This window comes from Bos indicus, chromosome 2, assembly GCF_029378745.1.
Source record: "Bos indicus isolate NIAB-ARS_2022 breed Sahiwal x Tharparkar chromosome 2, NIAB-ARS_B.indTharparkar_mat_pri_1.0, whole genome shotgun sequence".
NCBI classification, from domain to species: Eukaryota; Metazoa; Chordata; class Mammalia; order Artiodactyla; family Bovidae; genus Bos; species Bos indicus.
The window spans coordinates 135,343,839-135,357,913 of NC_091761.1; the positions used below are offsets into that span (position 1 = coordinate 135,343,839).

General features: G+C 48.0%; 1 protein-coding gene across 2 annotated transcripts in view; it reads left to right on the forward strand.

Moving 5' to 3' along the window:
• The first annotated feature begins 209 nt into the window (after nt 1-209).
• The window catches only part of SDHB (succinate dehydrogenase complex iron sulfur subunit B), a 29,141-nt gene continuing 15,275 nt past the window's right edge, over nt 210-14,075 (forward strand). The window contains exons 1-2 of one of the 2 annotated variants that reach the window (XM_019982618.2): nt 210-377; nt 11,334-11,461. In XM_019982618.2, coding sequence (XP_019838177.1) covers nt 291-377; nt 11,334-11,461 — 215 coding nt within the window. In that variant the 5' untranslated portion in view covers nt 210-290. Of the gene's footprint in view, nt 378-5,669; nt 5,703-11,333; nt 11,462-14,075 lie in introns of those variants that run through there. The other variant, XM_070778161.1, reaches the window with a different exon arrangement.

The following is a 14,075-nucleotide window of genomic DNA, read 5'->3' on the forward strand; positions in this document are numbered from 1 at the left end:
CTCGCGCACTTAGCCCCGCCCCCTCCTTCGGCCCACCCTCAAACCCCGCCCCCTTCCTCTGGGAAGGTCACCTTCCACCCTGGGAAGCCGAGTGGGCCTGCCCCGGCCCCTGCACTGCGCACGCTCACGTTGGTTCCCCCGCCTTCCCTCCGCCCCCTTGGGGACCGGAAGCCCCGCCCACTCGGCGGCGCCTGCGCCGCTAGCGGGGCCTCTAGGGGCCCTGGCGTGGCGCCGCGGTGCTCGGCGGGACGCCGGCGAAGCGCGACCTCGGGCTCGAGGGGTGGGGCTCGATGTCAGGCGCCAAGATGGCGGCAGTGGTCGCGCTCTCCTTGAGGCGCCGGTTCCCGGCCGCCGCCCTCGGCGGGGCCCGCCTGCAGGTGAGCCGCGGCGCGGGGCGCGGGGCGAGGGCTGGCGTGAAGGTCGCGGAGACGGCCTGCACGTGAGGGGGCGGCGGCGGACGTTGAGGGGCGGCGGGGCGGGTCCCGGAGAGGAGTGCGACCCGCTCCCGCCGCCCGGGGTCCTGAGGCCGGATCGTTACTGCTCCTCTCTGCCACCTGCGAGGTGGTCAGGGCGGAGGGGGACTTTTAGACACGGGGAGAAAAGGGAAGGGAGGGCGCTTGGACCGCCCGAGGTCACATGGCGAGCGGGTGACGACTGACTGGTGGAAGCGGAGCGCGAGTACTAGCGTTTGGACGCCAGGTCCCTGTTCCGCCCGCAAACTGTCACGCTTGGGACGGACAGACCCGCCGGGGCGTGAAGGGCAGGGCCTGGGAGGCGCCCCTGCAGGCGCACGGCTGGCAAGTCGGGCCAGACGGAAAGCACAGGAGAAGGGACTTAGCCCCCAAAACACCGTGGTCTCCCCAGTGTCGTAGAACCGACCTCACAGTTTGGACCCGGATCGGATCCGGAGGTTGGCGCCGCTCTTATTTATATCGTTCAGGGCGCGTTGGTAGTTTTTCTCCACGTCCCTTATATTGTCAGGAAAATGGGAACATGGAGAGGGGGAAGGGAAACTGTCATTGCAGTCTGTGTATATCAAAGACTAGGGTTTTACAAATCCCTTTCAAATCTTTTTCCTCTGGGAAAAAAAATCCCGTGATGTGGGTGAGCAGGAATTCTAACCTCATTTTAGAGATTTGAAAACTGCTGCTGCTGCTAAGTCGCTTCAGTCGTGTCCGACCCTGTGCGACCGCATAGACAGCAGCCCACCAGGCTCCTCTGTCCCTGGGATTCTCCAGGCAGGAACTCTGGAGTGGGTTGCCATTTTCTTCTCCCTTTGAAAACTGAGCCCCACCCCCCACGAAAAGGTTTTTTTTTCACTTGCTCAAAATATCACAGCCAAGAACCAGTTGATCTAGGACCTAAACTCACTGTTTTGAACATAATGTGTGAAAAACTCCATGTGATAGGTGTACAAAATATATTCGTCTCTCTTCTTGCAGTCATGTGAAAATACATCTGGTATTAAGTAATTGCTGTGGTTTTACGGCACAGTGCCTATGGCCCGTCTTCTAATGCTGATTCTTTCAAATATGCTGTCCGTGAACCTGGACAAGTCACTTTACAGTCATTCTGAAAAGCAGGGATGGGAGTGAAGCCTGCCTACCAGAGCCTCAAGCCGGTGCCCTCTGAGCATTAAATTGGTGATTGACGACCTTGTTTACCAGTTCCTTTTATAGTTGCTGAGCAAGCAATCAAGTTGTGACAGCCCCACCAATGAGAGTGAGTTCTAAAGCTCAGGTCCCTCTTCCAAGAATGAATTATAGAGAGGGCTGGTTTCAGAGGTCAGTGTTGTAATCCCCTGTGAGGCCATCCTAGGGCCCTGAGGGCAGAGAAAACAGAAGATTACACCTCCACGCTCACGTTTTCTAGGAATGTGCATTCATACCCTCAAAAGTGGCCTGAACAGTAATGAGCGTGGTGTATTACCTTGGGGCATATTGAGATTCTAGGAGCCTAGAACATGGTGGATTTCTCTTCTGAGCTGCTTTTCCGCTTTAGTTTGCACCAGCGAACCACAGCTCTGCCTGTATTTACTGCGTTGTCGCTTGTGACGTTGCTTCATTCTCTTGTCTAGACTGTATTCCTTGAGGGCAGTTAGCACCTGCTTTCACTTGTGTGTATCTTTGCTCCCAGCACTGGCAGGGTTAGGATATCTGTCTGCCAATCAGAATAATACAGGAACTGATACGGTTGCCAGTATTGAAAAGCAGAAATTATTTTCTGAACAATTCTAGGAGCTTGGCCCTCCACTGAATCCTCTAAGGTAGATGTTAATACCCCCGCCTTCTTACAAAAGAGGAACTAAAATCAGAAAGGTTATGTAATTTGCCAAAGAACGCTCAGCTCTCAGGCGGTGGAGCTTTGCAGCAGTGCCACGCACACGTTTCAGAAGTAAGCCTGGCCTTCTGTTCTCCCCAGGCTCACGCGGCCTCCCTGCCTTCCTCCTCTCCGTCTCTCACCTTTCTGTCCCACCTGCAAACCTGCCTCTCAGTGCAGTTCAGTCGCTCAGTCGTGTCCCACTCTTTGCGACCCCGTGAACTGCAGCACGCCAGGCCTCCCTGTCCATCACCAACTCCCAGAGTCCGCCCAAACCCATGTGCATCGAGTAGGTGATGCCATCCAGCCATCTCATCCTCTGTTGGCCCTTCTCCTCCTGCCCTCAGTCTTTCCCAGCATCAGGGTCAAACCTGTCTCCATCTAGCTCCAAACCTGCCCCTTAAGGCAGCTTTCCCAGAGAACAAACAGGCTGCCTTCGACATAATGGAGAATTCACCCTTCTTATCCTCAGTTCCTTTTCAGTCCAGTTGTTTGATCTCGCTTCTCCCCTTAAATTATAAACTGTGGATCTCATCTAAGATGTCCTACAAAGGTGCGCTCAGCCTTGAACAGTCTTTAGTTTTGTAGATTGAGGTAGAAATGCTTTTGAAGGACCCCTCCCCCCCCCCCCCACTCTTGGGTTTGGAGTATGAATTGCTAGGTAGGCTACCAAAAAAACCCTCAAATATTTGCCCACCTCTTCACATCTGCCCGTATATTGCGCTTTTCTGCCTGGTGCTGTGGAGAGATTGGCAACACTCCTCTGGCTGCCCTTCACTCATGCTCTTGTCCCATCGCTTATTGAAAGATAGCTTTCCAGAAATTGTCCTCACCCGCCCCGCCCCGCAATCAGGTTTTCGTTCTCTGTCAAAACAGCAGCAGCACACAAACGTGGTACAATTTTCCTCATCTCAGAAAAAGCCAGATCCAGCCACCACCCCAGTTCTCCACTCGTCTTTACAGAAGAATTTCCCGAGAGGTGTCTGAACTCACCACCCACAGTCACCTCTCCACATCTTCTCAGGAGCCTATTCCAGCCACACTTCTCACCCTTAGCACTTCACGGAAGACACCCGGGTCAGGGCCACCTGTGACTTCGGCTTTGTTAACCCCAGTGTCATTTGGTGCTTTGCTCCCTGAAGCGTACTGTCAGCGCCCTCCTCGAAACATGGTTTTGGCCTGCCTGCCGGGCTCCAGGTGTTCCTCCTCATGTGCTGGCAGTCCTTCCTTTCTCTCTCCCTTTGCTGATTTCTTCTCGTTGCCCCGAACTCCAGGGACTCTGTCCTTAGGCCTCGTCTTCATAGACACTCCTTCGGGCTTTAGATGCCTCCTAAATTCATGTCTCTAGCCGAGACATCACCCCAAGTCTTCAGACTCAGATGGCCACTCAACCATATTCTCAGAATTTCCACATGGGTATTTAATAAACTTTGCTGGCATAAAACCAAAATCCTGACACACACACACACCAGCCGTCTCCTCCCACCTCAGTTGATGGTAGCTCCATCCTTCACATTGCTTCAGTTCAGTCGCTCAGTCGTGTCCAACTCTTTGCGACCCCATAGACTGCAGCACGCCAGGCCTCCCTGTCCATCACCAACTCCCGGAGCTTACTCAAACTCATGTCCATCGAGTCAGTGATGCCATCCAGCCATCTCATCCTCTGTCGTCCCCTTCTCCTCCTGCCTTCAATCTTTCCCAGCATCAGGGTCTTTTACAGTGAGTTGCCTCTCCGCATCAGGTGGCCAAAGTACTGGAGTTTAAGCTTCAACATCAGTCCTTCCAATGAACACCCAGGACTGATCTCCATTAGGATGGACTGGTTTGATATCTTTGCTGTCCAAGGGACTCTCAAGAGTCTACTCCAACACCACAGTTCAAAAGCATCATTTCTTCGGTGCTCAGCTTTCTTTATAGTCCAACTCTCATATCCATACATGACTACTGAAAAACCATACCTTTGACTAGACGGACCTTTGTTGGCAAAATAATGTCTCTGCTTTTATTATTAATATGCTGTCTAGGTAGGACTTCCCTGTTGGCTCAGCCATTAAAGCATCTGCCTACAATGCGGGAGACCCGGGTTCAGTCCCTGGGTTGGGAAGATCCCCTGGAGAAGGAAGTGGCAAGCCACTCCAATACTTTTGCCTGGAAAATCCCATGGACGGAGAAACCTGGTGGGCTACAGTCCACGCGATCCCAAAGAGTTGGACACGACTGAGCGACTTCACTTTGACTTTTTCACTTTCAGGTTGGTCATAACTTTTCTTCCAAGGAACAAGCATCTTTTAATTTCATGGCTGCAGTCACCATCTGCAGTGATTTTGGAGCCCCCAAAAATAAAGTCTGTCACTGTTGCCACTGTTTCCCCATCTATTTGCCATGAAGTGATGGGACCGGATGCCATGGTCTTAGTTTTCTGAATGTTGAGTTTTAAGCCAACTTTTTCACTCTCTTACTCTTTTATCAAGAGGCTCTTTAGTTCCTCTTCACTTTCTGCCATAAGGGTGGTGTCATCTGCATATCTGAGGTGATTGATATTTCTCCCGGAAATCTTGATTCCAGCTTGTGCTTCTTCCAGCCCAGCGTTTCTCATGATGTACTCTGCATAGAAGTTAAATAAGCAGGGTGACAATATACAGCCTTGATGTACTCCTTACCCGATTTGGAACCAGTCTGTTGTTCCATGTCCAGTTCTAACTGTTGCTTCTTGACCTGCGTACAGATTTCTTGGGTTTTAAAACCAGGGAGTTACAGCTGACAACCGCAAAGTCCCAGGCTTTTTTTAAATTCCAAGGTTTACTAATGTTTTTGAATTTGTAGAAGTTAATTTTTTTAAGACCTTTTGTCCCTCTCCCCCTACTGCCTGACTCAGGCACAGCAGCTCCTACTTTGGAGCACAGTTTATTGAAAGTTAAACATTCTCCTGCCATCTGTTATTGTTGTTCAGTCGCCCAGTCACTTCTGACTCTTTGAGACCCCGTGGACTGCAGCACAGCAGGCCTCCCATCCCTCACCAGCTCCTGCAGTTTGCCCAGATTCATGGCCAGTGCATTGGTGATGCCATCCAACCATCTCATGCAGTGTTTCCCCCTTCTGCCCTCAGTCTTTGCCAGCATCAGCGTCTGTTCACATCAGGTGACCAAAATATTGGAGCTTCAGTTTCACCATTAGGCCTTACAGTGAGTATTCAGGGTTGATTTCCTTTAAAATTGACTGGTTTGATCTCCTTGCTGTCCAAAGGACTGTCAAGAGTCTTCTCCAGCACCACAGTTCGAAGGTATCGATTCTTCAGCGCTCAGCTTCTTTATGTTCCACCTCTGACAACTGCATGTGACCGCTGGGAAGACTGTAGCCTTCCCTGGATGGGCCTTGTTGGCAAGGTGATGTCTTTGCTTTTAATTACACTGTCTAGGTTTGTAGTAGCTTTCCTGCCAAAAAGTGATCGCCTTCTGGTTCCATGACTGCTTCAGTCACCACACTGATTTTAGAGCCCAAGGAAAAGAAATCTGCCACTGCTTCTACCTTTTCCCCCTTGATTTGCCAAGAGGTGATGGGACCAGATGCCATGATCTTAGTTTTTTAAATGTTGAGTTTTAAGCTGGCTTTTCACTCTCCTTCCTCACCCTCATCAAGTAGTTCTTGAGCTCCTCTTCACTTTCTGCCATTAGAGTGGTGTCATCCGTTTATCTGAGATTATTGATGTTTCTCCTGCCGACCTTGACACCGGCTCATAACTCGTCCTGCCCGGCATTTCTCATGATGTGCTCAGCATATAAGTTAAATAAACAGGGTGACAACAAACAGCCTTCTCATACTGCTTTCTGTGTCCTGAACCAGTCCATTGTTCCATGTCCAGTTCTAATTGTTGCTTCTTGACCTGCATACAGGTTTCTCAGGAGGCAGGTAAGGTGGTCTGGTATTCCCATCTCTTTAACAGTTTTCCACAGTTTGTTATGATTGACACAGTCAAAGGCTTTAACGTAGTCGATTAAACAGAGATAGATGTTTTTCTGGAATTCCCTTGCTTTCTGTATGATCCAGTGAATGTTGGCAAATTGATCTCTGGTTCCTCTGCGTTTTCTTAACCCAGCAGGTACACTCCTGGGCATTTACCCCTGAGAAATGGAGACTTAACGTTCACATAGAAATTTATCCACAACTGTTCATTTCAGCTTTATTCATAATGCCTCAAACGTGGAAACAGTCTTCTAGTGGTTGAATGGCTTAAGTGTGGTGCATCGGACCGGGGAACACTACTGGGCAATAAGAAGAAATTTGTTGAGGCGTCTAACGTGGCTGAGTCTCCAGAGAGTTACGCTGAATGAACCGCCCCCACCCCCACCCCCCCGCCAAGTTATAGAAGAGATGATTACATAATACAACTTTTGTTTAATGACAGGCTTATGGAAATGTAACAGGTCAGTGATTCATTGCCGGGGGGTGAAGGAGGGGGTGGCAGGCCTGCAGGGCCTGACTGGGACTGTAGAGAAGCAGGTCCTGTGATGATGGACGCGATGCTCTGCACTCTCGGCCGACCCTGCGGCCCCGTGGACTGCACAGTCCATGGGGTTCTGCAGGCCAGAATACTGGAGTGGGTAGCCGTTCCCTTCTCCAGGGGATCTTTCGAACCCAGGTCTCCCGCATTGCAGACAGATTCTTTACCAGCTGAGCCACAAGGCAAGCCATACCTTGACTATGTCGGGGTTAATATTAATGTACTGTTGTGCTGTAGTGTTGTACATTGGTACCACTGAGGGAAGTCAAGTAAAGGACAGGTGGGAGCTCAGTATTATTTTTATAAATGCGTGGGATTCTACAGTTATTTCCAAATGAAAGGTGTGAACTTAAAGAGCAGCAGTCTATGAGCATACGCAGCAACACGAATGAATCTCAGAAGCATTTTGTGGAGCAGGAGAAGCTAGGCCCACGATGTGTGGTCTCGTGGTATTTGTGTGGAGTCTGTCAGAGGCACATGTGCAGTGATAGAAAGCCAGTCAGTTGCTGGGGCTAGGGAGAGGGCGCTGACTACAGAGAAGCACTAGAGAACTTTCTTAATCAGTCAGTTGCTGGGGCTAGGGAGAGGGCGCTGACTGCAGAGAAGCACTCGAGAGCTTCCTTAATGGAAGTGTTCTGTTGTGACTGTGGTAGTGGTTATACAATTTTATCAAAACTCATCAAACTATACACTTAAAATTGGTGAATTTATTATAATGAATATACCTCATTAAATCTCACCAAAAAGAGTGAAGAAGTGAAGTGAAGTCGCTCAGTCGTGTCCGACTCTTTGCGACCCCATGAACTGTAACCTTCCAGGTTCCTCTGTCCAGGGGATTTTCCAGGCAAGGATACTGGAGTGGGTTGCCATGTCCTTCTCCAGGAGATCTTCCGGACCCAGAGATCGAACCCAGGTCTCCTGCATTGCAGGCTTTACCGTCTGAGCCACCAGGGCAGTCCCCAAAAAGGGTGGGGGTGGGTGTTAAGCAAGCAAAAGCTTGCTGGAGCTAATACCTGCAGCTGGGAATTCTCGGCAGTCTAGTGGTTAGGACGCCCCTTTTCACTGCTGAGGGCAGAGGTTCGGGGCTGCTGAGATCCTGCGCGCTGTCAGGACGACGCGGCCAAAAGTGTCTTCAAGAGTCTGTTCACCTCCTCTTAGTCACCACAAGGTGGCGTTAGCCAAGCATTCCTGACATTTCACAAAATGGAGTCTCTAGTTGGAAAGTGTTCATTTGCAGAAATGACTTTCCTTTTTTTAATGATCTTCACCAGCTTGGTGATTTGATAAAATACAGCTTTCATCTTCACCTTCACTTTCATTTTCTTCATACATTTTCTTCCTGTACTGAGGGTTGATATCTTCAGCTTTATTTAATTTGGGGTGGTTTTTGCCAGCCAGTAATAAACTCCAGGGCATTTCTTGTAATTACTGAGTGAACCTTAGGAGTTTTTGCTTTCTTTAGCAGTTTATGAGAGAATTAGCTGGCCTAGAATGTAGTTTGAATTTTGCCAAGTACTCTTTGGACTGGCGAGAGCCTTCCCCCTCCTCACAGCCACAGGAGAAGCTTGCAGGACTTGTGGTCTCTGCCTTGTTTTGTCTGCCTAAATGCAAAAGGGCTTCAAGGACTAGGGGGTGGCGGCGGCTTAGCATTCGTTGTAGGACAATGCCACAAACAGAGGGGTACTTTTATTTCTTAATGGCTCGATGTAGGTCGTCATGTTCAGCTTTTTAAGGTACATTCAAAATAAACCACATTTTTGCATTATTCTAATGCTCAGTTTTTGCTCTTTTCTTAAATCATTCCTAACCATGGATTGAATTGCTATATGCGGAGGCCTGGACCAGATATGCTGGGAGACGTAAAATATATGTAAAGTATAGGGTTCCATTCTGTTACATGTTCTGTATCAACTTGACTGGGCCCAGATACTTGGTCAAATGTTTTTCTGAGTGTTTCAGTGAGAGTGGTTTTGAATGAGTTTAGCATTTTAATTGATAGATTAACAGAGGAATACAATTATTATATGATATAATTTATATGTGGACTCTTAAAAATACACCAAAATACTGAACAAAAGAAAAAAAGAAGCAGAGTTACAGAGAACAAACATGGTTACGGGGGTCGGGGGGCAGGGGGCCATGGGGGGAGGGGCGGTGCAGGGGGAGGGGGAGGCGCAGTCTGCTGGGCGTAAGATGGGCTAAGGGAGGCAACACGGGGACTATAGCCAGTATTTTGTAATAACTGTAAATGCAAAGTAAGCCTTAAAATTGTATTCGAATATTTGAGGGGATTCTCTGGTGGCCCAGTGGTTAAGACTTAAGGCTTTCACTGCTGAGGACCTGGATTCAGCCCTTGGTTCGGGAACTAAGATCCAACAAGCTGCACAGTGTGGCCAGAAAATATAATTTTTTTTTAAATTGTTAAAAAATTTTTAATTATGTTTCAAAAAATAAGATAGACTGAGTAAAGCATATTGCGCTTTCTAACATGGGTGACCTTATCCCATCGATTGAAGATACGAATAGAACAAAAAACTGGCCCTCCTTCAAATAAGAGGAAGTCCCCCTCTCAGGCTGGGATATGGATTTCTTTTTCTTGCCTTTGGACTTGAAGTAACAACTCTTCCTGGGTCTCGAGCGCTGACATTGGAACTGGGGCTGCATCGGTGGCTCTCCAGCTTGCCAGTTGCGGACCTTGGGAGTTGTTATCCCCATAATCACACGAGCCAGTTCCCCATAGTCACGTGAGCCGATTCTGTGTACTAAATCCCTTTTCACACGTGTGTGTATGTAGGTACACACCGTTGGTTCTGTTTCTCTGGAGAGCCCTGACTAATACACATGCCCTTAAGGAGTTAGGATGTAAAGAGAAGAAAGCAGCACAGAGGAGAGGCCTGAGAAGATCCCCGAGTGAGCAGAATAGTGTTTGGAACGTGGGCCCTGGGCCAGACCTGGGTCCAGTCCTGGCTCCACTCACCAGCTCCTGATCATGGGCCCGTCACTTGATCGCTGAGCCTCATTTGTCTCATCTTTAAAAATGAAGGTCCAGTGGAGTCATTAATACAAAGCATTTAATACAGTGCCTGGCAGTAATAAATAGTGGCTTTGAAGATGAGTATAAATTTAAACAGAAAACTTTGTGAGCAAAGCACCCTTTTTGCAAATACGTTTTTGTGGGGCGGCTGCTCTGTTGGAAGGAGGGCGGGAAGCCGGCCCCCCTTACCATTGTCGTCTCCCAGCAGCCCCTGGCGGCGCTCCAGGGCCCCGTGGCTCGAGCGAGACCGACTGTCACAGACTGTAAGTGCCCGGGAGATGTGTTCAGAGCGCAGGTCTCTGCTGTTTGTTAGTGCCCAGATTTCACCTTGTTTTAAGATACAGTGTGCTTTCTCTTGTTTCCTACACTGCTGTACATAGCTGCCCTGCTGTGGATGGGTTGTTTGTGTTCCCCCAGAACTCATAGCAGAGGCCCTAATCCCCAGTGTGATGATACTTGAACTTGGGGCCTTTGAGAGGGAATTAGGGTTAGATTAGGTCATGAGGGCAGGGCCTGTGTGATGGGCTTCTGCCCTTATAGAGAGAAGGAAAGACCTGAGATCTCCTTGCAGCATGTGAAGGTAGAGCAGGATGCAGCTGTCTGTCCTCACTTAGACACCAAACCAGAGCTGCTGACACCTGGATCTTGGACTTCAGCCTCCAGAACCATGAGAAGTAAATGTTTGTTGTGTTAGCCGCCTAGTCTTTTTTTTTTTTTTTTTTTTTTTACAGTGGCTCAGACTAAAATGCGTGATCGACACCAGCGTCTCGCTTCGGCCACCACAGTCGCTTTCTAGCTGGTTTCCCTAGATGTCATCTGACGAGTCTTCCTTTGTAAGCCAGTGGTGGTCTTCTCAAAAATAAAATGTCATCCACCTGATGAATTTTTGTTAGCTTCTCATTGCTCTTAGGATAAGATCAAAACTTAGAAGTCTTTCTTGCCTCCCTGGAGCCTGCGCCGTCTCATCCCGTCTCAGGTCAGACCCGGCACAGTGGGCGTCTCTCGGTCCTCACAGAGCTCTGTGCTCTCCCACCCAGGCCTCTGCACATGTTCCTTCAGCTTATGATGCCCCTTCTCCTTGCCCTTCACTCCTAGTCATCAAGCCTCAGCTTAAGTTCCTTTATGGAGGCCTTCCTGGCCACTTAGACTAGTGTAAATCTCTGCTGCAGGCTCCCTCGCTGTGTTTTATTAGGAGTATTTCGTTTTTCTTCTTGCTCACTGCACGCTGGTTTCTATGAGGGCAAAGCCTGTGTGTGTTTATTCAGCGCCGTTGCACCAGCCCCCAGTGCCGTCGCTGGCCCATCATCGTTGCTAGTGCTGTGTGTTGGGTCTTGAGTGGCTGTGTTTCTCAGGAAGACTGTGTCAGTTATACACGAGTTTGTATCCAGTATTGCAATTTATAGTTCCAACTAAGTAGAATGATTTATCTTGCATTTTTAATGATTCTTTTTTTCCCCTTCTTGTGAACTTTTTAAATTTCAGGCCTGCCGTGGGGCTCAGACAGCTGCAGCCGCAGCACCCCGAATCAAGAAATTTGCCATCTATCGATGGGACCCGGACAAGACTGGAGACAAACCTCACATGCAAACTTATGAGATTGATTTGAATAAGTGAGTATCTCTGTGAAAGCTAGATATTTGATAAATGAAGGTGAGCTCTTGGTCTGATTCAGGGACACATTTTTCCCATTCTTGGAAGGTTTTAAAACTGAGCGTATCCAGTGGCTCTGGAATTTATCATCTGTTTTTAAAACAAGAATGACATAGATACCTGAATCAAAAAGATAGTACCAGGAGAGAGGCTCAAGAGGAAGGGGACATGTGTATACCCATGGTTAACCCATGCAGATGTAGGGCAGAAACCAACACAACATTGTAATTCTCCTTCAATCCAAATTAAATTAAAAAAAAATAATCTGGGGTTTTAGATTAAAAAACAATAATACCAAGAAGAACAGCTTTTATGAAATTCCTTTTCTTCTTCCAAATCAAAGTGTAACAGTTTCTAGAATACTTCCATCTCAAAGCATAACAGTAGAGATGGTTTTATGCATAGATCTGAAATCATTAACACATTAACAGTTTAAAAACCCTCAGTGTTTTTATGTTAACTTATGAATGTGGGCCTGTGTGTTCTACAGTAACGATGAACACCGTAAACTTGTCCAGAATGGTGGTGGGCCAAGATAGGTGTGGAGGTAAAGTATTAACAGTGATCCAGTCCCGTCTGTTAGCTTTCTGCTTCTGTAGTAATAATTGCTACAGACTTAGTGGCTTAAAACAACATATTTATTCTCTTGGAGTTCTGTAGGTTAGCAGTTCAGTAAAGGTCTCATGACTAATCTCAGGGTGTCCGCAGGCTGCATTCCTTCTGGAGACGAGAGCATCTTTTCTGTCCCTTCACGTTGTTGGCGGAAGCCAGCTGAGGGCCAGTCCCAGCGTTCAGAGGCCAGCGCAGCCCTTGGCTCACAGTCCACCTCTCCAGAGCAGCAGCAGCCGAGTCCCTCGAGTTACATCTCTGAACTGCTCTTCCGTCATCTTTAAAGGCGCTCTGCAGAGAGCCGAGAGGAAAGAGTCTAGCGAGCTGGGCTCTAGCTTCCCACTACCGGCTACCTCTGCCTCCCCAGTAACACCAGCCCTGCTCTGTTTTGTCATCTGTTTTATTTATAAATGAGTATTTCCTTTGAACAAAAGCTTCCATGGCACCAAAAAAAATGTTTGAAAACTACCAATATTCTAAATGCTTTTTTTAAATTCTGTCAACCCATAAACTCTTTTAATAGAGTTAATTGATATATGATCTTCTTAGACAAAATTATCAGATGTTTAGCAACTGAAAATTATTAATAAAATCCAAATAAAGGAAAATTGTATAGAGCACACTTTCTGACCGTAATACAATAAAACTAAAAATTCATATTAAGAGCAAAAAACCATAATTACTTGGAAATTAAAAAGCACTCTTTTAAATAACTACTTGATTAAGGAATAATAAAAATGTTACCACTTAAAAAATAAAAACTTTGCAAATTAAAACTGCAGAATGTGATTAAAACTGGAAGAGTTAAATTTATAACATTTTTAATGATAAAAAAATTTAAAGATCAATTGCATTTACTTCCAGTAATGGCAGAATAGCTTTCATTAGATTGAAAGTGAAATTGAAAGTCGCTCAGTCGTGTCCGACTCTTTGCAACTGCATAGACGTAGCCCGCCAGGCTCCTCTGTCCATGGGATTTTTCAGGCAAGAACACTAGAGTGGGTTGCCATTTCCTTCTCCAGGAGGTCTTTCTGACCCAGGTATCGAACCCGAGTCTCCTGCATTGCAGGCAGACTCTTTACCATCTGAGCGACCAGGGAAGCCCTAACCCTTCCACAAATCATAACTGTACACTCTGGTTTGTAGAATAAGAGGGAACGGGGCTTCCCTGGGGGTCTGCTGGTTAAGGATCTGCCTGCCGACACGGGGGGCACAGGTTTGATCCCTGGTTCAGGAGGAGCCTGCTTGCTGCAAGTGCTGACCCCGTGTGCCTGGAGCCCGTGCCCCACAGCCGGGGAGCCCCTGAGCGAGAAGCCATGCGCTGCAGCCAAGACCCAGCACAGGCAAGACACATAAATCTTCAAAAAAAGGCAGCAGCAGCAGTGACCAGAGGCGCAAGAGAGTAACCAAAGCAGGCAGACACAGAGAGAGTTGGCAGTTGGGGGTATAGAATGTTACTTGCAAAAATAAACTCTCTTTGCATGTTCTTTAACTGAGGGTAAGCCCCCATTGATGTGGGAGTACAAGGGCTAAAACTCAATTAAAAAAACCACAGTCTTACTGTGGTCAGTAGCTTACATAACCAGAGTATGCATTTGGAAGCCAGCACAGTAACCAGAAAATGAGGGGGAAATCCTAGAACGAGGTACAGAGGGGGAGTCCCAAATTCTGTTTATGAACTGCCCAGATCTTGAGATCGGTCACACTGATTGTTGCCTTAACAGCAACACTCACCGCTTTCTGAAGCACAGTGCAGTGCAGCGCTACTGCCTCGTGGTGTGCACACGGCCCAGCATACGAGCCAGAATCACCCACACACAGAAGCAGTGGTGTGCACACGGCCCAGCATACAAGCCAGAATTACCCACACACAGAAGCAGCGCAGCACGGGACACACTCGAGTGAAAAGACTCAACGGAGACCAGCCTTGAAGCAACCCGCTTGTGGGAACCAGCAGAAAGGAGT